The 27536-nt window shown below is 41.0% G+C and overlaps 1 protein-coding gene across 1 annotated transcript in view; it reads left to right on the top strand.

Moving 5' to 3' along the window:
• LOC134909859 (amine sulfotransferase-like) overlaps positions 1 to 27536 on the top strand; it is a 190499-nt gene that overhangs the window by 149789 nt on the left and 13174 nt on the right. Inside the window, exon 5 of the mRNA XM_063917189.1 lies at positions 9232 to 9412. Coding sequence (XP_063773259.1) covers positions 9232 to 9412 — 181 coding nt within the window. The remainder of the gene's footprint in view (positions 1 to 9231; positions 9413 to 27536) is intronic.

The following is a 27536-nucleotide window of genomic DNA, read 5'->3' as shown; positions in this document are numbered from 1 at the left end:
CAATCATCCACACGCATTACTTGTTCACACTCAGAATTACAGGACTTTATCCGGGCTTCACCCACTCTGTGGAATGCCCTCCCACGCACAATAAGACTCACCTCTAGTCTCCAAATCTTTATACGTTCCCTGAAAACTCACCTCTTCAGACAAGCCTATTAAATTCCAGACCCACCCACATAACCTTTAGTGCATCCCTATATAATTACATCCTCTCTGTACAGTATACATAAAATCAAATATTTTGTCTTTCTTTACTCTCACACCCTCCTGACACTTGGCCAACATTGCGGGGTGATCATATCATACAACCCATTAAGAACCTAGCAATCTGGTGGACCATTATGCAATAGGTAGCATCTATCCGTGTGTATCAATACCTGTTTCCCTATAGATTGTAACTTGCGAGCAGGGCCTTCCTACCTCTATGTCTGTCTGTGTTTACCCAGTTTTGTTCTATTATTGTTGTTCTATTTGTAAAGCGCAACGGAATATGCTGCGCTATATAAGAAACTGTTAATAAATAAATAAATAAATAATGACTGTCTATCTTATAACTGTCTATCTATACAATGGAACCCAGCAAAGCATTTGGTGATGCTTGTGGATTCCAGGCAGTCATTGGGCGGTATTCAAATGATATATCACGCCCAATCTCCTTTCTAAAGTGATCCCCGTTATTGCACATATCGCATCCATAGTAATCAGGTTTAGCTGCGTAAAGGGTTGGGTACCCTCGCTACCCCAGATGTAGCGAGCTGAAATGATTATACCACGCTCGTCAGCAGAAACAAAATGGGTGTAGAAGGGGGTGAAAAGAATTGAATACTGCAAATTATCTACAAATTATCCTCAACAAATTATTAAAAATGAACTTCAGATTTCTGATTATGTCATTTTTTCCAATTACATTTGAGCCATTGAAAACATGGGACTGTGTATAAATTAACAATGGTTTCAATTTCTAAACTTTTTATGTAAAGTCTTTGGCCAACCCCTTGAATTAATGCTGAAAGTCTGCACTTCAATTGCATCGCCATTGTTTCATTTCAAATCAGCTGTGATGGCTTACAGAGCCAAAATTAGGAAAATTGTGTCCGTGTCCTTATTCAGTAAGGATTTCAAAATTTGCGATTCGCAATTCGGCTGATTATTGAATGACTGTGCATGTGCAGCATTCGCACTGTGCACATGTGAGCAAATATAGGGACAGATTGTGATCGCAATTCAGCCGCTATTTGTACACAGCTGCTGTATGACTGACAGGAAGCCGGCATTTCTGGGCAGAACCCTGCCATTTTTTCGGTGTGTCTGAAAAAACGCAGACGTACCCAGGTATTTTTTAAGGAAGCCTATTGACATCAGCTATGACCATTTCCAGCTTCTTGTATTGCAATAATTGTCGATGACCTTGCATGGCGTAGATAGGAAAAATCTTTGTTGTGGTAATTGCGTATAATTTTGCGATCAGCCTGCATATTGCGATGCATTCGCAATTTCTGCAATGGGCGTTTTTTCTAAATTTCTGCGCGGCAACTTTATGATTGCCGAAACTGCTACTTAGCAGAAATTGCATACTGAATAAGGATTTAAATGAACCTACTAAACACTATGATTAGTTATACAGATAGGCCTGACATAATTAAGAGACCATTTAGGTCTCAGTCTATTGCAAGAAAATTACAAGTGCATTTTAGTTTGAATTGTATTACGTTCTAAAACAACGTAAGTCACTTAATTTTCCGTCTTTCTTACTATTTCAGATAAGGACAGTTCTTTTCTAGGTATAATTTAAAGCATTTATTTCAAAAGGATTCACTTTGTTCAGGAGATTTTTTCCAATCGGTTTAGGAGAAGCTGTAGTTTGCATTTATTTTATATTACTATTTTTCTACATAATTCACTTTCAGTTGTTTTACTTATACATGAATTTCTTAAATTGTAATTTGAGCTAAAAGTATAATTTTAATTACTGCATCACAATTTTCTTTATATAGCTTTTGAAGTGTCTGTTTGTATCTAGTAGATTTAAAAAATATATATTTTTAAAAGTTATTGAAGCCCTAGAACACTGAAGCTTAAACTAAAAATACACGTCATGGTAAGAACTTAACGTTGATAATGGTATTTCTCCTATGTCCACAGGTTTCCACAGGATAACAATAGGATATGATGGCGCGACAGCAGATTGGTACCAAACGATCACAAGCTTTTAGGCCTCCCAAGATGCAACAGGCTTGTCCATATATCCCCGCCCACTGGCTCAGTCAAATAAGTTGTATTCCAAAATGTTTAGGCAGGAGCACTATGTACAACACTATTCAGGCAAGAAGAACACACATGCACACCCTTCCATACAAGAGGGAAGAGGTTAGTGAGTATAAAGATTCTCAAATCAGGTGCGTCAGGGTGGGATCCCTGTGGAAACCTGTGGACATAGGAGAAATACCGTTATCAATGGTAAGTTCTTACCATAACATATATTTCTCCGGCTGGATCCACAGGTTATCCACAGGATAACAATGGGATTTCCCAAAGCAATTTTTAGCGGTGGGACGCTCCTGATTAGACAGGAGAACCGTACACCCGAATTCAACGTCATGAGAGGCAAACGTATCCAAGGCATAATGTCTAATGAATGTGTTAATGGAAGACCATGTGGCTGCCTTACATATCTATTCTGCTTAAGCACCATGTTGTGCTGCCCATACCCTACTTTACGTGTAGAGTGAGCAGAGACATTAGCCATAACAGGAAGATCAGATCGAGAATATGCTTCTGAAATCGTCATTCAAAGCCATCTTGCTAGCTTCTATTTAGTAGCAGGCCATCCCCTCTTGTGAAATCCGTAGAGGATGAAGAGAGAATCTGTCTTTCTGATGACACTGGTATGATCCATGTAGATTATTAATGTACGAACTACGTCAATCGACGCTTCTCCCGCAGAAAGTCCCGATACCTGAAAAGCCGGGACTACAATTTCTTCGTTAAGATGAAAATTAGAGACCACCTTAGGAAGATAACCAGACTTAGTTCTGAGAACTGCTTTATCTGGATAGAAAATCAGAAAAGGAGACTTACATGACAGCGCTCCTAAATCTGACACTCTTCTAGCTGATGCCATAGTCAGTAGAAAGAGTACTTTAGCTATCAACCATTTAAGAAACACTTTATTAAGTGGTTCAAATGGAGCCCCTTGAAGGGCTCTGAGGACCAGACTTTAATCCCAAGGTACTGCAGGAGGAATAAAGGGTGGTTAAATGCGCAGCATTCCCTGGAAAAAAGTATGCACATCCTGTAAAGTGGCAATTTTCTTTTGGAACCATACAGTCAATGCTGATACTTGAACTCTCAAGGAAGCCACCTTCAACCCCTTATCCATTCCTGCCTGAAGGAAAAATTGATTGTGGACACTCTGAAAGATTTTGGATCCATACATCTTTCACTGCACCAATGAATATAGGCTTGCCATATTCAGTGATAAATGCAAGCTGAGGAAGGTTTCCTTGCTTTGAGCATAGGCCCTCATTCCGAGTTGTTCACTCGTTATTTTTTTTCGCATCGGTGCGATTTTCCGCTAACTGCGCATGCGCAATGTTCGCACTGCGGCTGCGTCAAGTAAATTTGCTAAGAAGTTTGGTATTTTACTCACGGCATTACAAGGTTTTATCTTCGTTCTGGTGATCGGAGTGTGATTGACAGGAAGTGGGTGTTTCTGGGCGGAAACTGGCCGTTTTATGGGGGTGTGTGAAAAAACGCTGCCGTTTCTGGGAAAAACGCGGGAGTGGCTGGAGAAACGGGGGAGTGTCTGGGTGAACGCTGGGTGTGTTTGTGACGTCAATACAGGAACGACGAGCCCTGAACTGATCGCACTGGAAGAGTAAGTCTCGAGCTACGCAGAAACTGCAAAGAAAAATCTTTTCGCAATATTGCGAATACTTCGTTCGCAATTCTGCTAAGCTAAGATACACTCCCAGAGGGTGGCGGCTTAGCGTGTGCACTGCTGCGAAAAGCGGCTAGCGAGCGAACAACTTGGAATGAGGGCCATAGTTTGAATTACCTGTCGTGAGAATACTCTTGACTTTGGGATAGAGGTTTCAACAGCCACGCTCTCAAAGACAGCCGATCCAGATGCCTGTGATAACAAGGACCCAGCATCAGTAGATCTGGATGTTGAGGTTGCAGAACTGGAGCATCCAATGACATCCTCTGCAGATTTATGTACCAATGCCTTCTGGGCCAAGCCGGAGATATTAGCATCACGGCACCCTTTGCTTGCTTTATTTTTCTCACCACCCTGGGTAGCAGGGAGATTGAAGGAAACAGATATGCTAGGTGAAAGTCCCATTTCACTGACAGTGCGTCCACAAGGATCGCTCCGGGATCCTTTGTTCTTGACCCGTATGCCGGATGTTTGTTGTTCAGATGGGACGCCATGAGATCTATCTCTGGCAAACTCCATTTGTTTACTAGAGTCTGAAAAACTTCCAGGTGTAGAGCCCATTCGCTTGCTTGAATGGTGTGTCGACTGAGAAAGTCCGCTTCCCAGTTTAGGACTCCTGGAACAAACACTGTGGGCAATGCTGGAAGATGGAGTTCTGCCCACTTTAGTATGTGACTTAGCTCATTCATTGCTTTTTTTGCTGCGAGTTTCTCCATGATGGTTGAGGTACACTACAGCCGTTGCATTGTCCTAGCGGATCTGGACTGGTTTTCCTTGCAGAATGTCCTTTGCCTGAACCAATGCCATGTATATGGCCCGGAGTTCCAATAAGTTTATTGGCAGGCGACTATCTTCTGTGGTCCATTGTCCCTGGAACCATAATCTTCTGGACACTGCTCCCCAGCCCTGTAGACTGGCATCCATTGTCAGGATCTCCCAATCTGATATCCAAAAGGGTCTCCCTTTGTCTAGATAGGATGTCTGTAGCCACCAGGCTAATGACCTTTTTACCTTTACTGGAAGTATCATCATTTGTTTCTTTATTGTCTGATGTACTCCATTCCATCTGGTCAGAATCATATGCTGCAGAGGTCTTGAGTGGAATTGTGAATATTCCACCATGTCGAATGTTGACACCATCAAACCCATCACTCGCATTGCTGCGTGAATTGATATTGTCTGACTGTGTAACATTTCCTGAGTCATTAACTGCACCTTGAATATCTTTTCCAGAGGTAAAAATATTTTCTGCAGACTTGAATCCAATACAGCCCACAAGTGAGTCACCCATTGTGACAGAATTAGAGATGATTTTGCCCAATTTATGAGCCATCCATGTTTCTGTAGACAATTTATGGTCTGTTGAAGATGGACCAAGAGCAATTCCTGAGAGTGTGCCAGGATTAAAAGATTGTCGAGGTATGGAAAAGTCCATATCCCCTGCTTGCGGAGATAGGCTGCTATAACCACCATGATCGTGGTAAATACTCTGGGGGCTGTGGCTAACCCAAAGGGTAAGGCCTGGAACTGAAAAAGTTGCTGGAGGATAGCGAACCTGAGGTAACACTGATGTGACAGTGCTCTAGGCACATGCAGGTAAGCATTCTGTATATCTAGAGATACCATGTAATCCCCCGGTTCCATGGACAAAATTATGGAGCGTAACGTCTCCATGTGGAACCTTGGGAGCCAAATGTATTTGTTTAACATTAACAGATTGAGAATTGGCCGGAATGATCCATTTAGCTTCTGAACCAAAAACAGGTTGGAGTAAAAACCCTGCCCCTGTTGTGCCAGGGGTACTGGACTAATTACCCCAGATTAGAGCAATTTCTGAACTGCTTCTTGCAGGGCTCTGGCCTTCGCCTCTATATTGGATGGGCTGGTGCAAAAAAACCTTCGAGGAGGCTGCTTCTTGAAAGGGAAAACATAACCCAGAGATACGACTTCTTGCACCCAAGCACCTTTCATCGACTGATGCCATATGTGCGCAATCTGAAGAAGTCGGCCCCCTACCTTGGGGTCTCCCAGGTGGAGGCCCGCACCATCAGGCTGATGGTTTCTGTTCTGGTTTGGAAGCTGGCCCTCTTGTGGCCCATTGCTTCTTTGCTTTACCAGACTTATTGTACTGGGTCTGTTTTGAATCATTTTTGCCTTTTGCTTTACCTTGCTACCGAAATGGCCGAAATCCCGAACCCCTAAGCCTAGGGTTATAACTGGCAGGAAACCTGACCTTCTTGGATTCGGCTTCCGACTCCAGAATTCCTTACCAAAAAGAATATTTCCAACAAAAGGTAAAGCTTCCAGAACGTTCTTGGATTCTGAATCAGCTTTCCATGTATGTAGCCAAATCGCTCTACCGTTAAGGCTGATGGTTTGGAAGCATTGTACCCATATCCATTGCTGCTTCTTGTAAGAATAGTGCAGCCTGTTTTATATGAGCTATATGGGATTCATGCTCCCTAGTAAGTGCTGAAAACCCATTTTCCATTTCATCAGCCCATTCAACTACTGCTTTTGCCATCCAGGCTGAGGCCATAGCTGGCCTTATGACTGCCCCTGACAGAGAAAATATGTTTTTCAAAAAACCAGCCACTCTTCTGTCTGTGACATCATTTAATGATGTTGATGGTAATGGCAAAATAGATTTTCAAACTAATCTAATGACGTGCGTATCTACCCTAGGCGGCACTTCTCTTTTTAAACAGTCCCCAGTTGGAAAAGGGTAATAAAAATCCCATTTTCTTGGAATTCTATATTTCTTATTGGGTGTAGCCCAAGCTTCCTCCATAATTTCCATCAGTTCTTCTGACCCTGGAAACTCAACCCTAACTGTTTTGGGACGTTTAAACACAGGTGCTTTAGTTTTTTTATTGGCTCTGCTGAATCCTCTAGAGACAGAATAGCTTCATTGCTCCAATTAACTCAGCTATATCCTCTGAGCTGAAACCTTTTACCTGTTCTTCATATGGTGAAGAAGAGTAAATGGAGTTATCCTCATCTGATGTATCATCCTGTGTAGCCTGTGCATTTGATGATATATTTAACCTTGGTTTATGAGCTTGTTGATTTGAGGAAGCTGTTTGGACTAAACCAAAAGATAGTAGCTACATATATGGGTAAATAGTATACCCTATTCCTGAGGATGAAGCTGTGGGGACCAACCTGTCAGCTATACTGGATAAGGTTTGTGCAAACATAGCCCAAGGTGGATCTATTTGTCGTTGGACAGGGATCCTGAAACGAAAAACAATTTGCACATAACCCATTATGTGCCAGATGATGAGCTGATAACCCGACCTTACAAGATAAACATGCTACAAATGATGGTGTTACTGTTAATGTAACCTCGTCACCTTTGCCGCTCTTAGACATAATAATCAACTTTACACAGTATACTACACAATGTGTGACTGTAATCACTTTACTTGTATTAAAGTGATATCAATCTGACCCCAACCCAAGCACCAGCATTGAGGCTCAGAAGAGACACTGACAAACATATATAAAGTCAGCAATCACACTAGCAGTCAGTCACATGTTATACATTAGTCATATGAGCATATTATCAACTACAAACACATTTCAAGTATGTAGGAGTACATTTACTGAATTCTGTTCTATACAGTTTATTTAAAGTATTCAGACGCATTTGCGAATAAAACCACAGTAATGTACACAGACTCATATGCAATAGGCACTAAAGATAACTATTCATACTAACAAAAGTAGATAGAATTTTAGTGCTGTATAACCCTTACTCTGTAGAGTGGGATACACCAGGATTGATCAATACATTAGCGAACGCTGAGTGGATCCAGACGCTACTATTGTACACTGTCGTTACGGTATTTTTTTGTGGACACAGATGCTCAGTGAATGCCAGTGCATGCAGATGCACACGTCTGCGACCCAATCTCTAGTGGTAACCTTAGTGTATACAGACGCAGCGGCCTATGCTGCGACCGAGATGCCTCGTGGCAGCGTCTGAGACGGAAGTGAGGCAATCAGTTCATGGTGGGAGACGCCTGGAACTGGTCATGAACTGGGGGGAGGGGCGACCAGGAGAGCGAATGACTCCCCACTGCTGACATCAACCCTAGGGATCGCAGCCTCAAACTAATCCTGGTGCCTACTGATCCCTAAGGCCTAGCACTGGTACCGTGGGTAAGCAAAGAGTTGTTGGAGCGACTGTTTCCAATATGTGTGTAAGACGCTGTTAGGAAAGATCACTCAAAACAATGTTGTAAGTCTATAAAAAAAGACTATAAAAATAAAATAAAAAAGCTTAGGGCTGTCTAACACAGCAGCTCTGTGACCATGGTCCGACTCCTGCCGACCCAAACAAAAAACTGATTTGACTGAGCCAGTGGGCGGGGATATAAGGATGAGCCCATTGCATCCTGGGAGGCCTGAAAGCTTGTGATCGTTTGATACCAATCTGCTGTCGCTCCATGATATCCCATTGTTATCCTGTGGGTAACCTGTGGACCCAGCCGGAGAAAAGTCTAATTGGGTAAGGTATAAATTGAAACCAGGACACACTATTCGCCTCTCGCTTGCTAAGGCTACTTTCACCAGACTGCTGAGCTGATTTGGTCACTTTTCAGACTGGTCACATTTTTAAGTTAGGCATTATTTTATCCTCAGACAATACTAAGGGTCACTGTTATTTGACAGATCAGATGTTCCTCTTTCATATGAGAGTAATCACATGTCTGTAGGAACAAATGTTAGTGAGATAAAGAATCTTTTCGAGCCTTTCCCCATTCCTGGGATATTTCTTTTTAGTGCTTGGGTCATATGGGAAGGGGATGCTCTGTGGTGTCACTATGTATATGGCACTGGCCCCAGCTCTTCTTATAGCTGAGGAAGGATATAATCACCAATCCGGTGCTTTGACATCAATTAGTATTTTTAGTACTCCACATCATTTAAATCATACAACTGTTCAGTTATTGCTAAATTACAACTACTGTTGATCTAATGATAAAGTGGTTACAACAATTGTAAGTTTACATACCGTAGGAGGAACATTGACACCCTCCTCTTTCAGCATTGAATCACTGCAGCCATTGGGGGCTCAGGCAGATTTGCTGAATGACGCCTGGAAGATAATCATGCTTTTAATTTTTTTATTTTACTTTAGTAAAGTAATTGCTTTAACAAAATTAAATATTGACCTATTTGTTATAACATGAAATGGTATTTAAAAAAACAAAACATTTTGTACTTTTCATGTAGGGTAAGAAGTATTATAACCAAATAAAGATCATTTGTTTTTCTAGGATCTACGATCTGAAGTTCTGAAAATATGCCAGTTTCTGGATGTGAAGCTTGATGACCAAGCAGTAAACAGAATTGTGGAGAAAGCAACATTTAAAAACATGAAAGAAGATCCATTAGCTAATTATAAATTTCTTCCAGAGGATATGCTAGACCAAAGTAAAGGAGGCATGCTCCGCAAAGGTTAAGTATAAATAAGACAAAAGACTAACGTATTAACATATGTGCTGTACTTTACTTTTGGATTTGATACAGTATTCACTTATTTCCAGATGAAACATAAATAGTACCTGCCCATAGCCAACATATGCAGTAATAATGTAATAAGCCAATGCCACATGAGGCATCTTGTGTAAATAAATGCTTCCTAGCTTCTTCTGTGATCTGCTGCTACATCCAATGATGCAGCATCTGATACCTTGGGATGTAGTTACATTGCTGGCAGTCGGGATCCCGATGGTCAGGATACCGATGCCGGAATCCCGACCACTGACAGCCGGAATCAAGGCAAACAGGGGCTATTCCCACTCGTGGGTGTCCATGACACCCATAGAGTGGGAATAGAGCCACCGAGCCTCCAGTGGGTTTCATTGTTCTCTCCCCCCTGCTGGCATTCTAGCAGCTGGGATCCCGGCATCGATATGCCGGCTGCCAGCAACACATACCCAACGCGATTCCTCTGCATAAACTTCAGTCAACTGAGTAATACTCAGGTTATTCAGGAAGTCAGTGAAATCATTAGATGCAGTCACTGGCCTTGGCATGCCTCTATATATATATATATATATATATATATATCCAATGGCAGTCAGCACTCTATCAGCTCAGTACAGCGGCTCCAGGTGCTGCACATAAAGGCAGCATATTAAAGTCCAAATGAGAAATGGCACTCAGGAGACTTGTGAATGGTCAAAGCAGGTGTATTGAAAATCAAACGTTTTCGGGGTTACCACTCCTTCATCAGGACCTCACCAACATACATGACAAACACCCCCCATATAAATACCCAACATAAATCATACTTACCTGTCCCGGAGCGAGTAATTGGGTACAGTCACCGCCGCTGGTCAGTTAGCCGGACTTCCGGCAGTGCAGGTACGGTAACCATGGGAACTGCGACACGTATTCCACCAGGCCCGACTTCCGCATTCCACCAGGGCGCAGGCAGGAAACCAGAAAACGGGAAGCCTTCATAGCAACTCCTGGTGACAGGGGAGTATATTATAACATTTTAATACATATTATCAAGAATAACACATACAAATACATACAGATAGCGGATAGGACAGGGTAAAATGAGCCACATCACTGAAGCCAAACTCAATTATACCATCAAAAGTAGCAGCATAATACAAAAGGAAAAACCCAAATAAATTGTGACATGTTCCAATTTATCTTTTCATTGAGTCCATTAGGGAAAATTGTTCCCACCTTCATAATCCATTTGGATTTCTTAATCAACAGGCTTTTTTGCCCTGTCACCGCCACACAGTGACAAGGGAACATGATCAATCATAAAATATTTCAATGATGGCAATGGATGATTAAATTCTTTGAAATGTCTGGCAACTGGTTGATTAATCTTACGACCTAACAGCACCAAATGTATGACAGACCTATGTGCTGCCATTCTCTCACTAAACTTATGAGTGGTTTGGGCCACATAGTAAGGCCACATGGGCATACCACTATATATAGCACAAAGGTTGAATTACAGGAGAGAACATAGCGTATATCATAGGTCATATTAACATGAGGATGTTTGAAAGACTTGGAAGTAATCATGTGGCTACAAGTAGTACATTGGCTACACTTATAGAAGCCTGGTGGTTTAACATATACATTGCTAGGACTAGATTAATTTTTACCTGTAATGTCCGCCCACACCAGTCTATCCCGTAGATTACGACCCCTTCTAAAAGCGGTAACTGGTCTTAATTCACTAAAGCAAGGCAGATAAGGGTCAGATTTTACAATGGGCCATAAGGCCTGGGTAGAATTCTTTGTTACAGCCTGTGTCTCAACTGCTCGATTGCATTTGGTATACAAAAATTGTACAGATAAGTATGTGGCACTTCCACTTAAACAATCATTGATAAATCACAATATGTATAGATTTGTGAGTTACGTTCCTGTAGGCTAAAGATCAGCAGGCATATAAGGGCGTCTTTCAATCGCTACTCCAATTCAGTGTTGTCCCCAGAACTTCAGTGCCGGTATTCATAAAAGATATAAATATACCGATATCTCATGCAATACGTTTTTTATTGGAGACCAACATAAAAGACATTTAAAACTATAAAAGAATAATATCCATAAAATTAATAATAAGCACACAAGGTGCAGGAGAAATCCATGTGTGGTAAAAGATGAAAAAATTACCGGAGGGTTTGAGAACCGGAATAGTTCTCAATAAGATTTAAATACACATCCAGATAGCCACCCGGGAAGCTTAAATCTGGATACTGGCAATTGAGACTCCTGGATACCGCAGTGGAATTCGCCTGCACCTCACCAATGCGTTTCAAACCTATTCCAGGTTCTTTTTCAAGGTATGTGTGCTCAGTTCAAACATTTCCATCCTTAAATACTCCCACCCTCCAATCCTGATCTAAATCACATCCACATTACACCTGTTACAAAATGGCCACGTTCATATGTTTACATTAATCGTCATAGCAACATGGTCATAACCTTATGTATTAAAAAAAGGAAATAACCAGGCATCGGGCCATAAAAATTAAATGTTTAGTAGGAGTCCATAAACTTATACAGAATAGGACTTCATAAATTCAATCTTAATAAAAGATGAAAACTGCATACATTTAGCAACGCAATGAATCCCGCGTTGTCATGGTAACCATAAGGACGTAATGTCATTTCCGAAGCGTTGCCATAGCAACCATAAAACATAACGTCATTTCCGGAGTAACATAAACTTTGTTAACTCGGAATGATAATCTCAGTAAAACACATTAAATCAAGATCCCTTTCTTAAAAGGATCACTATCAAGAGGTGTTACTGTAATATTTAAAAGGTGTTATTGTAATATTTAAAAACCTTTAGGAACTTAATAATTACATAAAAAATAATACAAGAAAGGAGACTAGATATCCATCCATGGCCACATCACACTAAATATTATTAAAAATGTATTAAAAACTACTAAACCTAAAAGTTCTCTAATAATTGAATCAGATTCGCTCATCAGGGAACATACCCCACGTTGCCATAGTAATGGAACAAGCGTGCCATGACGTCATTTCCGGATTTATACGACAACAGTCCGTGTCGCCTGGCAACCAACGTGTCATCCGAACTGATAATAATAATCTAGTTAGACTAATCCATAACAATTGTTTAGATGAATTCAATAGCAACAAACCTTATTACAATCAAAAACACTCCGAAAAGAGGAAGAATTTTCTATACATGGAAAGTACCATATGCTGAAATAAAATGGGAGACAATAAAAACAGTGTTCATTGAAAGAGGAAATTCTTTTCTGTAATGTCCCATCAGAATAGAGTTCACTTCTTATCGAGGAGGGCCATCTTTCCAATATTCCATCCTATAGGTCTGTTGCATAGTAATTCAGTCAAGAATCTTGATCCGAAGGACATAACGACACTATCTAGATATATATATCACATTTAAAATATAGTATTTAAAAAGGTATTCTTTATTTAAAAAATGGTATTCTTCTTTTTAAAAAAACAGCATCAAATAAACCATTTAAGATCAAAATCCAAATTCATACACCCCGGCACCAGGGTGTTGAATCTCTGTCTTCACTAAAAGTTTTGATAGATTTCTTTGTCGGTGGTTACATTCCACATGTTTCAGGCCCACGAAACGTACAATTTGTTTAGGATCGCAATTATGATGTAAGCTGAAATGATTAGCTAAGGCATGGGTTTCTAGCCCTTTCCTAATGTTCCTAATATGCTCGCCCACACGTACTTTCAAGTGTCTTGAAGTACGTCCTATATAAAATAGGTGACGGGCATTCTATAGCATATATGACATTTTTGATGTTGCAAGTGATGAAATCTCGTATTTCATGTGTTTTTCCATTGATTTCAAGTTTATCTACCTTTTTACCCATATCTGTCCTAATTTCCTTACATCCAGTACAACACCCACATCTGTGGAAGCCTTTGGTGTTAATTATTCCTCCTTTTTGTACTGGAGGTAAGTCGCTCCGTACTTATTTATTCTTTAGGTTTGGAGCCTTTCTATAGATAAATACAGGGTAGTCAGGAAGGACCTCCTTTAAACCTGGGTCTTTTTTATGACGGCCCAGTGCTTCCTAAACGAATGTTCAAGCGCTTTATGTTGGATATTATAGCCCCTTATAAAGGCATATTCAAGGCGATTTGCACTATATTTATTTTGGACCTTGGCTTCTAACAGGGTATTTCTATCTAGAGTAGCCACTTCATTTTTCATTGTTCTAACCGAGATTTCATCATAACCACATTTTTTAAACCTTTCCTCAAGATTATCTGCCTTTTGCCTATAAATGTGTTCATCAGAACAATTGCGCCTTATTCTTTTGAATTGGCTTTTCGGTATCGACTCAAGCCAATTCTTGTGATGGCAACTATTTTGGTCGATATAGCTTTGTGAATCCATTGGCTTAGTAAAGGTCTTAGTGCACAATCTTCCGTCTTCAATATACACTGTTAAGTCTAAGAAATCCACCGCTTTTGTATCAATGTGGAAACTGAACTCTGTATTTAAAGTATTAGTATTTAAATAGGTGCAAAATTCCTCCAGATCTGTTCTCTCACCCTTCCATAGAAAGACTACATCATCGATATAGCGTTTCCAGGACACCAGGTTCCCCCCCGAATTGGTTGGTTTCCCAAATATAGTCATTCTCCCATTTACCCATAAAAATATTGGCATAACTTGGGGCGAACCTGGTACCCATCGCTGTTCCTACTTTATGAAGGAAAAAATCTACGTTAAACTTGAAATAATTATTTACCAGAATAAATCTTACACCTTCCACAATAAACTCCTGAGTGATGGTATCTAGGTTACTCCTACTTAAGAAATCTGCGACTGCCAAAAAACCTGCCTCGTGGTTTATGATGGTATAAAGTGACTTTATGTCCGCTGTCACCAAATGCATGCCTTCTTCCCATGGAATCGTGGGTAGGAAGGTTAAGAGATCTTTTGTATCTTTTAAGTGTGATCTATTTGTGACCACTAAGGGTTGTAAAAAGTGGTTGATCATTGCTGACAGATTGGCTGTGACAGAATTAATTCCGGAGACTATAGGTCATCCTGGAGGATGCAATGGATCCTTATGGACCTTCGGTAATAAGTAGATAATGGGCACTACAGGTTCCTTATTAACAATAAATTCCGGTTCTTTGTCATTAAGCATTTTTAGATCTCCAAATTTTTTCACTAAGGAACTCAATTTCTCCAACATATTGTTGGTAGGATCTGCCCTCAATTTGTGATATGTTGTGTGATCTCCTAAATGCAACTCTACCTCTCTAATATACCACTCTTTGTCCATAAGTACCACCCCTCCGCCTTTATCGGCGGGTTTGATTATCAAGTAGGCGTTGGTCTTAAGTTCTTTGAGTGCCGTTCTCTCTTTATATGTAAGATTACATCTCACTCCATCATACTTGAGATTTTTGAGATCATCCTGAACTAAATTCATAAATGCCTCCGTGTGACTCCCCTTCATATGTTGTGGATAAAATACTGATCTAGGTTTAAAATGTGTACCTCCACTCAGTTCCATCTCTCTTAATGTTCTCACTGTTTCCCTTGACAAAAAAAATGATACATAGTTTTCGAATGAATTTCTGTATGTTTACAAATGTAGTAAATTTGTCAATAGAATTAGTAGGAGCATACTTCATGCCCTTCTCTAGTACAGAGATTTCATGCTTGGATAACAAATGAGAACTGATATTAAATATCTCAGTTTTGCCCATCTCAGCATTAGACAATAGAGTAGCATAAGGGTCAGTATCGCTAGCCGGGGCCTCCTTATCCTGATTTTGAACCGTGGGTTGTACCCCATCTTTACATGGTTTCGGCGTCTTTTTTTTGTACCTTTTTGGTCTTGCATTTCCAATGAAGTTTCTTTTTAAAACACCCTCTTTTGCCCCTTTGTGTCCTATGCTGTAATTTTACCTTAGGTTGGCCCATCTCCTTCCCCTCCCTAAAAAATCCCCTTCCCTGTACAGAGGCACAAACCGGTTTCTCTGTAAAATCAGAATATTGCGTCTAAAATCTCCATCCCTTCTCTGTCTGGAATTTTCATTATCCTCCTCAAATGTATCCCTATGTGGTCTATAATGGGGTCTCCTCATTGGTGACCTATAATGTCTATCCGATTGATCTCTATTCAGAATTCTCAGATGTTCGAAATCTCTCCTAAAACTGTCTGTCCTCCCACTCTGTTCTAAAAAAAGAGGGGAAGGAGACGGGCCAACTGAAGGTAAAATTACAGCATAGGACACAAAGGGGCAAAAGAGGGGGTATTAAAAAGAAACTTTATAGGAAATGCAAGACCAAAAAGGCAAAAAAAAGGACACCGGAACCATGTGAACCCACGGTTCAAAATCAGGATAAGGAGGCCCCCGGCTATCGATACTGACTCTTTTGCTACTCTATTGTCTAATGCCGAGATGGGCAAAACTAAGATATTTAATATTAGTTCTCATTTGTTATCCAAGCATGATATGATGGAGCTCATATAGAGGTTCAACACCCTGGTGCCTGGGGGTACGAATCTGGATTTTGATCTTAAATGGTTTATTTAATACTGTTTTTTTAAAAGAAAAATACCATTTTTTAAATAAAGAATACCTTTTTAAATACTATATTTTAAATGTGATATATATATCTTGTGTCAAAGTCAGAAAAATATCACTATGCACACTGCCATATTTGCACCTCATACATGTCCGCGCTGCGCATGCGTGAGCTCTCCCGTGCGTGCGCATACTCGCTGTTGCGTGCACCCACAGGCGCACGGTATGCGCATTTACGGTAGAGTTTATGTGTTCGTAGCGTGCGACTCAATCATTACATAATTTAACCATATAATGTATTTTATAAGTTAATATTCCCCTGAGTCCAGCAGGTATCAGTGGGTCTCAAATGGCTCTTTGACCTTAGAGATTCCCCAAACAATAGTTTGCATGTTGGGAGGGCTTCACATGGTGTTATGCATAGTTAAGCACAGGAATAGTAATTGAAGATTAATTGTATTCCAAATCAGTATCTTTCCCGCAGACGGAGTACAATGGCCTTTAATTACACTGAGCTTTGAGACTCAATGAGGAGGGCCAACACCTGTGTTTACGAATGGGTTAGGGTTTGTCTCCAGAAGAATGATTGCTGAGATGTCATTGTCTCAACTGAAAGTGGACATCATGAATATCGAACAAAACCCAGAGACAGGGTTTTGTTTTGTATTCGCCAAACAATAGCTCTCCAGAAGACAGGAATGTGTTAGTCATCACCCAACATTTTGCATAACCAAGCTCACATGCTCAGCTCCCTGATACAAGACAGCCCACATACTGTGAAAGACACACTTCCTGTGGTTGACACACCCCCACAGCTGGAATGCAGGTATGATATTATCCACTGGAAATCACAGGGCTCACTCACTCACACAGCTACCTGGCACCCAGCAGCATGGCGGCTACATCCCCAGGACTGACCTCCAAGCTAAAGGCTAAGTATTGAATTCACATGGCTAGATAAGGAAATATAGACAGGTGGCTTTAAGGTCAATGGTGCTGGTTTAAATAGGATATTGTAACTTGTTTGTGTGATAGATCTGGGAATATGTGCTGGTAGCAATGGCAGGCTGATATGTGTGGTTACATTGTGATCTGGTCTTGTGATGAATATGCTCTGGTTATTGAGATACTGAAGTTGTTTGGAATGTGAAATTGAATAAGATGGTTCTAGGAAGTTGTTTGGAATGTGAAATAAGATTAGTTTGTTTGTAAGAAATAGCTGCTGCTGGGTGTCTTCCCCTCCCCCTTTCAACCATGTGTTGCAGTCTTTGGAATCATTGGAGTTTTCCCAAAATGGAGTCTAGCTTCTGTCCCATGCGGTATTGTAGGGTTGTGTATATAGGGACAGCCAGTATGGGTAAGCTCAAGTATTTTCTCCACAAAGATTCTCAGCATTGACTAACTGCGCAGCGATTGTTCCTCACATGTGTAAGCTTCTCTGCAACCATATTGTCTTTATAGTTATTGTGAGCCATATCTCTCTCTCTCTCTCTTCTCCTCTTTCTCCCTCATTTTTTCCCTTAAACGTAATTGTATTGTATTGTATTTCCTGTGTAGTTATCTGGTTAGTTAGTCTATGTTATATTGTAGTGTGTGACTTGTATTGTATTATTCTTTTGCAAGTATAACATTCATATAAGGCGTTAGACCCTAAGCACGGTATTTGTGTATTTCTTATAGTGTTAAGTATTCTCAGAGCGTCGGTGACGCTCGAACAGCTTTTAAATTAATAAGGTTACACTGTGTTGCATCTACACTCTACCACTACACAGAGGTTTACAGTATAAGTACATTCCTTAAGGTATAGTTATTCTAGTTTAATTCTGTAAGTATCTGCAATGCCTGTGTTCACACCCTGTGCACAGCGTCTGCGCATACCCTTGCGGTACCTTTTGCTCCAATTGCGTACTGTGTTCTTTAACCTTTAACGTGTTTTTAATAGGACAAATATTATAGACATTGTCAATTGATAGTGTCATTATGTCCTTCGGATCAAGATTCTTGACTGAATTACTATGCAACAGACCTATAGGATGGAATATTGGAAAGATGGCCCTCCTCGATAAGAAGTGAACTCTATTCTGATGGAACATTACAGAAAAGGATTTCCTCTTTCAATGAACACTGTTTTTATTGTCCCCCATTTTATTTCAGCTTATGGTACTTTCCATGTATAGAAAATTGTTCCTCTTTTCGAAGTGTTTTTTGATTGTAATAAGGTTTGTTGCTATTGAATTCATCTAAACAATTGTTGTGGATTAGTCTAATTAGATTATTATTATTATTATCAGTTCGGATGACACGTTGGTTGCCAGGCGACACGGACTGTTGTTGTATAAATCCGGAAATTACGTCATGGTACGCTTGTTCCATTACTATGGCAACGCAGGGTATGTTCCTTGACGAGCGGATCTGATTCATATATTAGGGAACTTTAATGTTTAGTGGTTTTTAATACAGTTTTAATAATATTTAGTGTGATGTGGCCATGGACGGGTATCTATTCTCCTTTCTTGTATTATTTTTTATGTAATTATTAAGTCCCTAAAGGTTTTTAAATATTACAATAACACCTTTTAAATATTACAGTAACACCTCTTTTAGTGATCCTTTTAAGAAAGGGATCTTGATTTAATGTGTTTTACTGAGATTATCATTCCGAGTTAACAAAGTTTATGTTACTCTGGAAATGACGTTATCTTTTTGTGGTTGCTATGGCAATGCTTTGGAAATGACATTACGTCCTTATGGCTACCATGACAACGCAGGATTCATTGCGTTGCTAAATGTATGCAGTTTTCATCTTTTATTAAGATTGAATTTATGAAGTCCTATTCTGTATAAGTTTATGGACTCCTACTAAACATTTAACTTTTATGGCTGGATGCCTGGTTATTTCCTTTTCTTAATACATAAGGTTATGACCCTGTTGCTATGATGATTAATGTAAACATATGGATGTGGCCATTTTGTAACAGATGTAATGTGGATGTGATTTAGATCAGGATTGGAGGGTGGGAGTATTTAAGGATGGAAATGTTTGTACTGAGTACACATACCTTGAAAAAGAACCTGGAATAGGTTTGAAACGCGTTGGTGAGGTGCAGGCGAATTCCCCTGCGGTATCCAGGAGTCTGAATTGCCAGTATCCAGATTAAAGCTTCCCGGGTAGCTATCTGGCTGTGTATTTACATTGTTTTGAGAACTACTCCGGTTTCCAAACCCTCTGGTAATTTTTTCATATTTTACCACACATGGATTCTCCTGCACCTTGTGTGCTTATTATTAATGTTATGGATATTATTGTTTTATAGTTTTAAATGTCTTTTATGTTGGTTCCAAAAAAACCTATTGCATGAGATATCGGTATATTTATATATTTTATGAATACTGGCAATGAAGTTATGGGGACAACACTGAATTGGAGGAGCGGTTGAAAGATGCCCTTATACACCTGCTGATTTTTATCCTACAGGAACGTAAACTCACAAATCTATACATATTGTGATTTATTCATTGATTGTTTAAGTGGAAGCGCCACATACTTATCTGTACAATTTTTGTATACCATATGTCCAGTTTAGGGTGAGGGAACACCGTTACATTGTACAGAATAGGTGTGGGCAGCATCCTTTTTTGCGCTCGTTAAACATTCCAATAATTTTGTTACTTTATGCTCGATTGCATTGTCCAAAGGTTACTTTCCAAAAAGAAATACTTTTTGAAAGACACAACTTTTTTCTTAAATCAACTAATGGAATTGCATGATGATCCCTCTGGTACCCTCATGTGTTGCCTTGACATATCAAGTTTGTATACGTCTATACCACACAGTGATGGTATGTCAGCAATGAGGAGTTTTTTACAAAAATATCTTTCTGGTGTGTTATTCAATCATGATCTGTTTTTCCACCTATTAGAGTTGACAATAAGCAGGAATTATTTCCTGTTTGATAGGAAGTTCTATTTACAGCTATGAGGGTGTGTCATGGGTTCATCCATAGCCCCCTCGTATGCCAATATTTTCATGTTTTTACAAGAGGATAAAATGTTTTTGAAAACGTAAATGTCAATGGCTATATTTTTTGGTATACCAAATATATAGACAATATTTTTCTGCTCTGGACAGGAGGTGAGGAGAGATTTGTAGCGCTTGTGGAAGAGATCAATCTATTAGATTCGCCCATAAAATTTACGTACAAGTATAGTGCCACCAAATTTTCTTGTATGTTAATATACTGTTGAAGGATGGTGTTTTTGAAACTACCGTTCACCACAAATTAACAGATAGGACCACCTTCTTGAATGCATCAAGTCATCACCCAGAATCCCTGAAGAAGGTGTTGCCAAAGTCACAGATGATGCGGTATGCGCACATCACAAGTGACCCTTCTAAGTTGTCTGAACAACTAGATCTTTTGATTGATAAATTTAAGATTAGGGGATATGACTTGATGACTTTAAGAAGGCAGAAAACAGGTGATGCTATTACCTAGATGTGAACTCTTAAATCCATCCAAGAAGAACAATGAAAAAATGATCCCTTGGGCATCTGATTTTACAACAGCTAGTCCGATTGTTAGTAGACCTACCCAGGCTTTATGGCCCACTGAAAAATCTGACCCTAATCTGCCTTGCTTTAGTGAATTAAGACCAGTTACCACTTTTAGAAGGGGTCAAAATCTATGGGATAGACTGGTGCGGGCGGACATTACAGGTAAAAATAAATCTAGTCCTAGCAATGTATATGTTAAACCACCAGACTGCTATAAGTGTAGCCAATGTACTACTTGTAGCCACATGATTGCCCGCAAGTCTTTCAAACATCCTCATGTTAATAAGACCTATGATATACGCTGTGTTCTCTTTTGTAATTCAACCTTTGTACTATATATAGTGGTATGCCCATGTGGTCTTTACTACGTGGGCCAAACCACTCGTAAATTTAGTTAGAGAATGGCAGCTCATAGGTCTGTCATACATTTGGTGCTGTTAGGTCATAAGATAAATCAACCAGTTGCCAGACATTTCAAAGAATTTAATCATCCATTGCCATCATTGAAATATTTTATGATTGATCATGTTCCCTTGTCACTGCGTGGCAGTGACAGGGCAAAAAGCCTGTTGATTAGGGAATCCAAATGGATTATGAGGTTGGGAATAATTTTCCCTAATGGACTCAATGAAAAGATAAATTGGAACATTTATTTGGGTTTTTCCTTTTGTATTATGCTGCTACTTTTGATGGTAGAATTGAGTGTGGCTTCAGTGATGTGGCTTATTTTACCCTGTCCTATCCACTATCTGTATGTATTTGTATGTGTTATTCTTGATAATATGTATTAAAATGTTATAATATATTCCCCTGTCACCAGGAGTTGCTATGAAGGCTTCCCGTGTTCTGGTTTCCTGCCTGTGCCCTGGTGGAATGCGGCAGTCGGGCCTGGTGGAACACATGTGTCGTGGTTCCCATGGTTACCATACCCGCACTGCTGGAAGTGAGAAAAACACGTGTGAGATTTGTATGGATGATAACCATGTAGAGGCATTGTTAGATTCAGGAAGCTTAATTACCCTTGTGAAATTCACATACAGCACTGCTGATGGCTGCTGATGGTGAATATGATGCTGCTGATGGCTGCCTTTGTGCTGCAGTGCTGAATGTTTGTGCACCTTGTGTGGTTGATCTGCCCTGTAACAGCACTGATCATCTACTCCAGAGCAGAACTGCAGCGCATATGGGCACTCACCCCCAGTCAGAGTTGGTGCAGCTGGCGGTGCTGCTGGCTGGTTGAGCAGCTGCTCTCTCATTCCTTTGACATCCCCAGCTGGGTGTAGAGGACACTGCAGGGAGTCACTGGGAGGGGATAAAGAGAAGGTGGAGGCAGGTGCAGAGGTCCGTGGTGGTGCTGGCAGGGCTGTCTTTTCGTATGGGCTCAATGGGCACTTGCCCAAGGGCCCCAGTAGTAAAAGGGCCCTAGACTGATAGCTGAGGGTCCCCTCTTTCCAGGGGTACCATATTTTTGAAAATCGGCCCTGGGGAACCGGAGATATCTGACTTCAAAGCAATGGTCCCCATCCAAGCTTGTTAATTGTTTTTCCCAGACAGATATTTCGGGTTCTGTCTGACTTAGAGTTTTTCTGAGGATATACTCCAAAAGCTGGGACTCTCTCCTTTTGGTGAACACTGGCAGCTTGTCTCTACTCTGCCCAGAGCCAGAGATATCAGCCTTCCAGCAGCTGGACCCTGCCCCAGCTCCACACGCCTAATATGCAGTTTTATATTTTTGTTGGTGGATTGCTCTGGCTCCTGAACTCTGATCCCCAAGTCCCCAGTACCTCATGAAAGGTGGGACTCTCTAGTTAGATTTTTTTAGCTTTAATGGGAAAAAACAATTTCCAGGAACTGGAGATATCTGCAGTCACGCAAGCTGCTCTCCCACCAAAAAATTATAAATATTTAGCCCACTCCACTATCCACCCAGACTGGTCAAGCCTGTGGTAAGGATCGTAAGGAGTTGGTCTGATGATGGCAAGTCAAAACTTCAAGCTTGTTTTGACTGTACAGATTGTAGCACTTTTGAGACTGTTGCTAATGATTTGGATGATTTAACAGATATTGTGACATCATACATCAGCTTCTGTGAGGATGTGTGGGTACCATAAAAATCTCTTTGAGTTTTTAGTAATGATAAACTCTGGTTTAGTCCCAAGCTTAGGCACCTACGTCAAACTAAGGATGAGGTTAATAGCAGTGAGGATAGGATTTTGTACAACCAGGCTAGGAACACTTTGACTAGGGAGATTGGGGCCAACAAAAAAAGTTTTTACTGATAAAATGATTAACAACTTTTCGGCCAACGAGCCTGTATCTGTGTGGAGAGGCATGCAGGCTATTACAAATTATAAGAAATCACCTACTCATGCTGCTGAGTCAGAAATTGGTCGACGAGTTGAATGTTTTTTATTGCAAGTTTGAAAGACCTGAATTCAAATCTAATACTTAACCCTCAACAACTGTTCCACCTGAGGTTGGGAGCTGTCCTCAAGGACTGAGGTGGACCAGGTGGAGGTGGTTAAGCTATTCAGACAAAAGCTCAATAGGGCTTCTGACCCAGATGGTGTATCTAAATATGTCCTGAAGTTTTGCGCTTAGCAACTGGCCCCTGATTTTATGCAGATCTTTAATCACTTTACTGGCATGGTCAGATTACATGTGATCGCACCGCCCCACTGTGTCCCCCAGTTTTTGATGAGGAGATCCATTCTGCCGTTTTGCGTAATATAATATTTAAATATAAAAAAAAACTTTTGAAAGTATATTACATTAAAAAAAAGGAACGGTTTTGATGGGAAAAAATCGTCAGTTAAGTAGGTAATAGATCCTTGGAACTGTGTGTGGTCCTTTCGTGATTTAAGTGTTCCACTATTGTCCCTATACCTAAGAAATCTGCCATCTCAAGCCTGAATGACTACAGACCGATAGCCCTTACATCTCTGGTCATGAAAGCATTTGAACACTTAGTGCTGAATCACTTGAAAGTGATGGCAGATCCTTGTTTGGAAAGCTTGCAGTTTGTGTTTTGGGCGAATAGGTCAATTGAGGTTGCGGTTAATATGGGGCTACATTACATCTTGCAGCATGTTGACCTGCCTGGTACTTATGCAAGTGTCCTGTTCATTAACTTTAGCTCAGCATTTAATACGATCATCCCAGCGATATTGTTCTCCAAATTGTTGTATTTGGGGGTTCCGGTATCTACCTGCGAATGGATAGTCATTTTTTTGACAGACAGGAAACAATATGTGAAAGAAGGTACAGTAAGGTTACCTTGAGTGTTCTTAGGATAAGCACAGGCGCTTCTCAAGAGTGTGTCTTCTCACCTATGCTCTTCTATTTGTATACCAATGATTATGTGGATGGTGAGCAATCCGTGAAATTTTTGAAATATGTGGATGAAACCACTATCATTGGTCTGATTAAAGACAGGGATGAGTCAACATATAGAAAAGAAGTGGTTGGGGGCGTGGCCTGGCTGCTGAGGAGACCGGCCACGTTTGACTGGAGCTTCTGCTTTCTGGGGACATAAACTGCAGCTATTTCTCCCCATCTGATCCCTCACCTGCCTCTTTTGCCGACCTGGGCCCCGGTGCACCTCCTTGGGGAAACAGACACCAGCTGCGGAGTTAGGGAGCACTCTTCCGAGCTCCCATGGACTGCCTGGATCCCTCACGCCGGGACCTCAATTTTGCACCTGGGCCGGCGCACACCATGAGCGGACAGCACACGGCTGAATGCCGCTCCTCCTGCATCACAGTGCCTCGGCAGCCGCCGGACCACCCACTGCTCTCTCCGCAGCTGGCTCGGCTCTCTTGCCAGGAGGGAGCCGGTCAGAGAAGCCCGCAGCCCGGAGGGTTTGGGAGGTGGCTGGCGGCCATCTTAGAAAGTACCAGCGACTTGTTGGGCACTGCAGCCTGTGTGCCTCACTACAACAGGTACAAACTCTACAGAGCACACTCTTCTTCCTGACTGCCTCTGACTGTACCTATACTTGTTGCATCTTGCAGCAGCTCACAGAGGACTCCCCACCATTTAGCCCTTTGAAGACAACAGTATAAGACTCTATTGCTGTCCCCCTCTGATAAACTCTGAGCAGTTGGTCAACTGTATATATGCAGAGCTTACCTCTTTTTTTTTTTTTAGTAATTTTTTTTGTTTATGCTTATTCGCCCAGTCCATTAACTCCTTTGTAAAAATTTTGACAGGTCTCCTCTACACAGCCACCTGTGCAAGATAATTATGTAATTTCAGTACCGCATTCCTGCCTTACCCGTTGCTTCTATGACATGATATGACAAATCGCCCTTCACGTGGAACTCTCTCTGATATATTTTATAACTCTTCTCGCATATATAGCCTCTACGCTTTTCACAATAGTCTTCGCTATGCCTCCCGAACACAATAAAGGTGAGAAGGCGGTATCTCAGGTGGCATATTTTAGACCATCCCTTCTCACCACTAAGTCTGAGTAAGAGAAAAACAAGGTCTCTAAGGAACCCAGTCATGTACCCTCGCCATCCAACCAAAAATGCCCCCTCCTACTGTAGCTGGCAGACCAGCTATCTCCCTTGAGGACATTGATTCACTTACAGTGGGCGTGATGAAAAGTTTACTGGCGAAGTTTAAAGACGATATGGCTGTGAAATTTAGAGCTACCATGAGAGACTGCCAGAAATCTATAGATGAAATTGGGGGCCGCACTGACAATCTGGAAACAAAAATGGGTGAGGTGGTAGCCTCCCATAACTACCTTATTTCCTCACACTAGTTGCTACAGACCAAAGTCTCGGCCCTTAGGGATCAAATCTCCGATTTGGAAGACAGATCGAGACATAACAATTTGAAACTGCGTGGAGTTCCAGAAAATGTCTCTAACAGCGCTTTGAATGATTTTGCGGTGGAACTTTTCGGCAAGCTTCTCCCTTCCTACCAAAAGGTGGACTTCCTTATCGATCGCATTCATAGGCTCCCCAAAGCCAGGAATGCTCTGGATGGAGCTTCCCGTGATGTACTCATGAGGATGCACTACTTTCACGTGAAGGAAGCTCTCTTAAAATCTGCCAGACCCCCGGAAGAGTCTGCAGAGACCCTCGGTTCATTTCAGTTGTTTGGTGACCTGTCCCGTGATGCATTGGCTAAGAGGCGTTCTCTACACCCCATCATCTCCATTTTGCGTAAGGAGAACATTCTATATAGATGGGGCTTCCCTACAAAATTGCTGATTGCTCGAGAGGGTTCCACTGTGGCAATTACGAATGTCGAGGATGGTAAAAAGATCCTCACGAAATGGAACATTGCAAGCTTTTCCCCACAAGCATCTCCTGACCGTGGTCTTCAGCGGAACTGGAAGAGTGCTATCTGGAGATTGTCCTAGCCTTTACAACACATGTCTCAGAGAAGAGTGGACTTTTAATACATCTCTCCAGGGAGAGATTTATGATTACAAGTGTTATCTATCCGATAATAGGAATCGATTCCTGTTTTTTAATGGTCTAATAGATTGTATTTTATATTCAGCAAACCGTCTTTTTATAATTTGTACAGCCAGCGCTGGTATCCTGTGTTTTTTCTTCTTCAGCGGAACTGGGCCTAGTCGGTGACGACTATCTGAGTATGATTTACATCTCATGTTTGCACTGTTCTCATTTATGTTTAATTTAGTTGTATCTCATTAGTAGCTCTATGGAGTTGGGTATGTTTACCACGAGATCTCCTTTTGTTTTATGATTATGTTCTACCTTCATTCAGGAGGCTTTGATGTTTTCATAGTGTATTTTGGGTGCTTTTCCCGCCCGCTCTGGTTGTCTTCAATCCTATTCTTATGTACTAATCTGTTAATTCCACCGAGCATTTCTTAGCTTGGAGGGAAGGCGATCCAGAGGGGCGGGACTGGAGTACCGTAGAGCTACGCTCTAGATTACTTTTCTCAGGGTGTTGGCGGTTAGGCCACTACCCTCCTTAGTTTAGTTTAGAGTCGCCATGGTTAGGCATCCAACTGTGCCCCCCAAGTGGGGCAAATTCTTTCTCTCTTCTGTTTTGTCTTCTCTTTCCTCTTTTCTTCTGCCCTCCCCATCTGATAGATAGTACCGCTTGGTACCCAAATCAGAATGTTATACATGCAATGTTAAAGCTGGTTACATACATCTTTATTTTATTCTATGTCGCATTACAATGGTTAACATAGTATCTATGAATGTGAAGGGGCTTAACTCCCCACATAAAAGGAGGATGGCACACAATTACTTCCACAAACTTAAAGCGCAGATAGTTGCTCTTCAGGAGACACACTTTATTAAGTCTGCGCCTCTGCAGTTCTTTAATACGAGATTCCCACATTGTTACCTAGCAAATGGACCAGCGAAGAAGGCTGGTGTTGCAATATTAATTTCTCAACACTGTTCGTTCTCTTTTACTTCACAATATAGTGACCCCGAGGGGAGATTTTTAATTGTACTGGGTAAACTAGAAAATAAAGAGGTGATTTTAATGTCCTGTTATGCCCCCAATACCAAACAGTTGGTCTTCTTTAGGAAACTCTGCGCTAAGGTACAACTAACCAAAGGCGCGTTGCTTCTGCTAGGCGATTTTGATCTAACTGCAGACCCTGAGGTTGATAACTCATGTAGACAGACCCCACTCTCTGGTCAGCTCCGTAAGAATGCTCACGGATTCCGCCAACTACTGGCAGAATATGATTTATTGGACGTCTGGCGTGTTAAACACCCAACGGTTAGGGACTATGCTTATTATTCACATGTACACTCCACCTACTCGAGAATAGATTTTGCTTTGGCGGACAAATGGACCTCACAATCCATCAATAACATTTCTATTCTTCCCATGTCGTGGTCCGACCATTCCCTATTACATATTAAGTGGGATATAGCAAACAGATTAGTCTCTCCGGCCCCTGGCATTTGGGTAAACAGAGTCTTTTAAATCCAGAAACTA

The sequence above is a fragment of the Pseudophryne corroboree genome, chromosome 4, assembly GCF_028390025.1.
Source record: "Pseudophryne corroboree isolate aPseCor3 chromosome 4, aPseCor3.hap2, whole genome shotgun sequence".
NCBI lineage: Eukaryota > Metazoa > Chordata > Amphibia > Anura > Myobatrachidae > Pseudophryne > Pseudophryne corroboree.
This window is presented reverse-complemented; position numbering and strand designations above follow the sequence as displayed.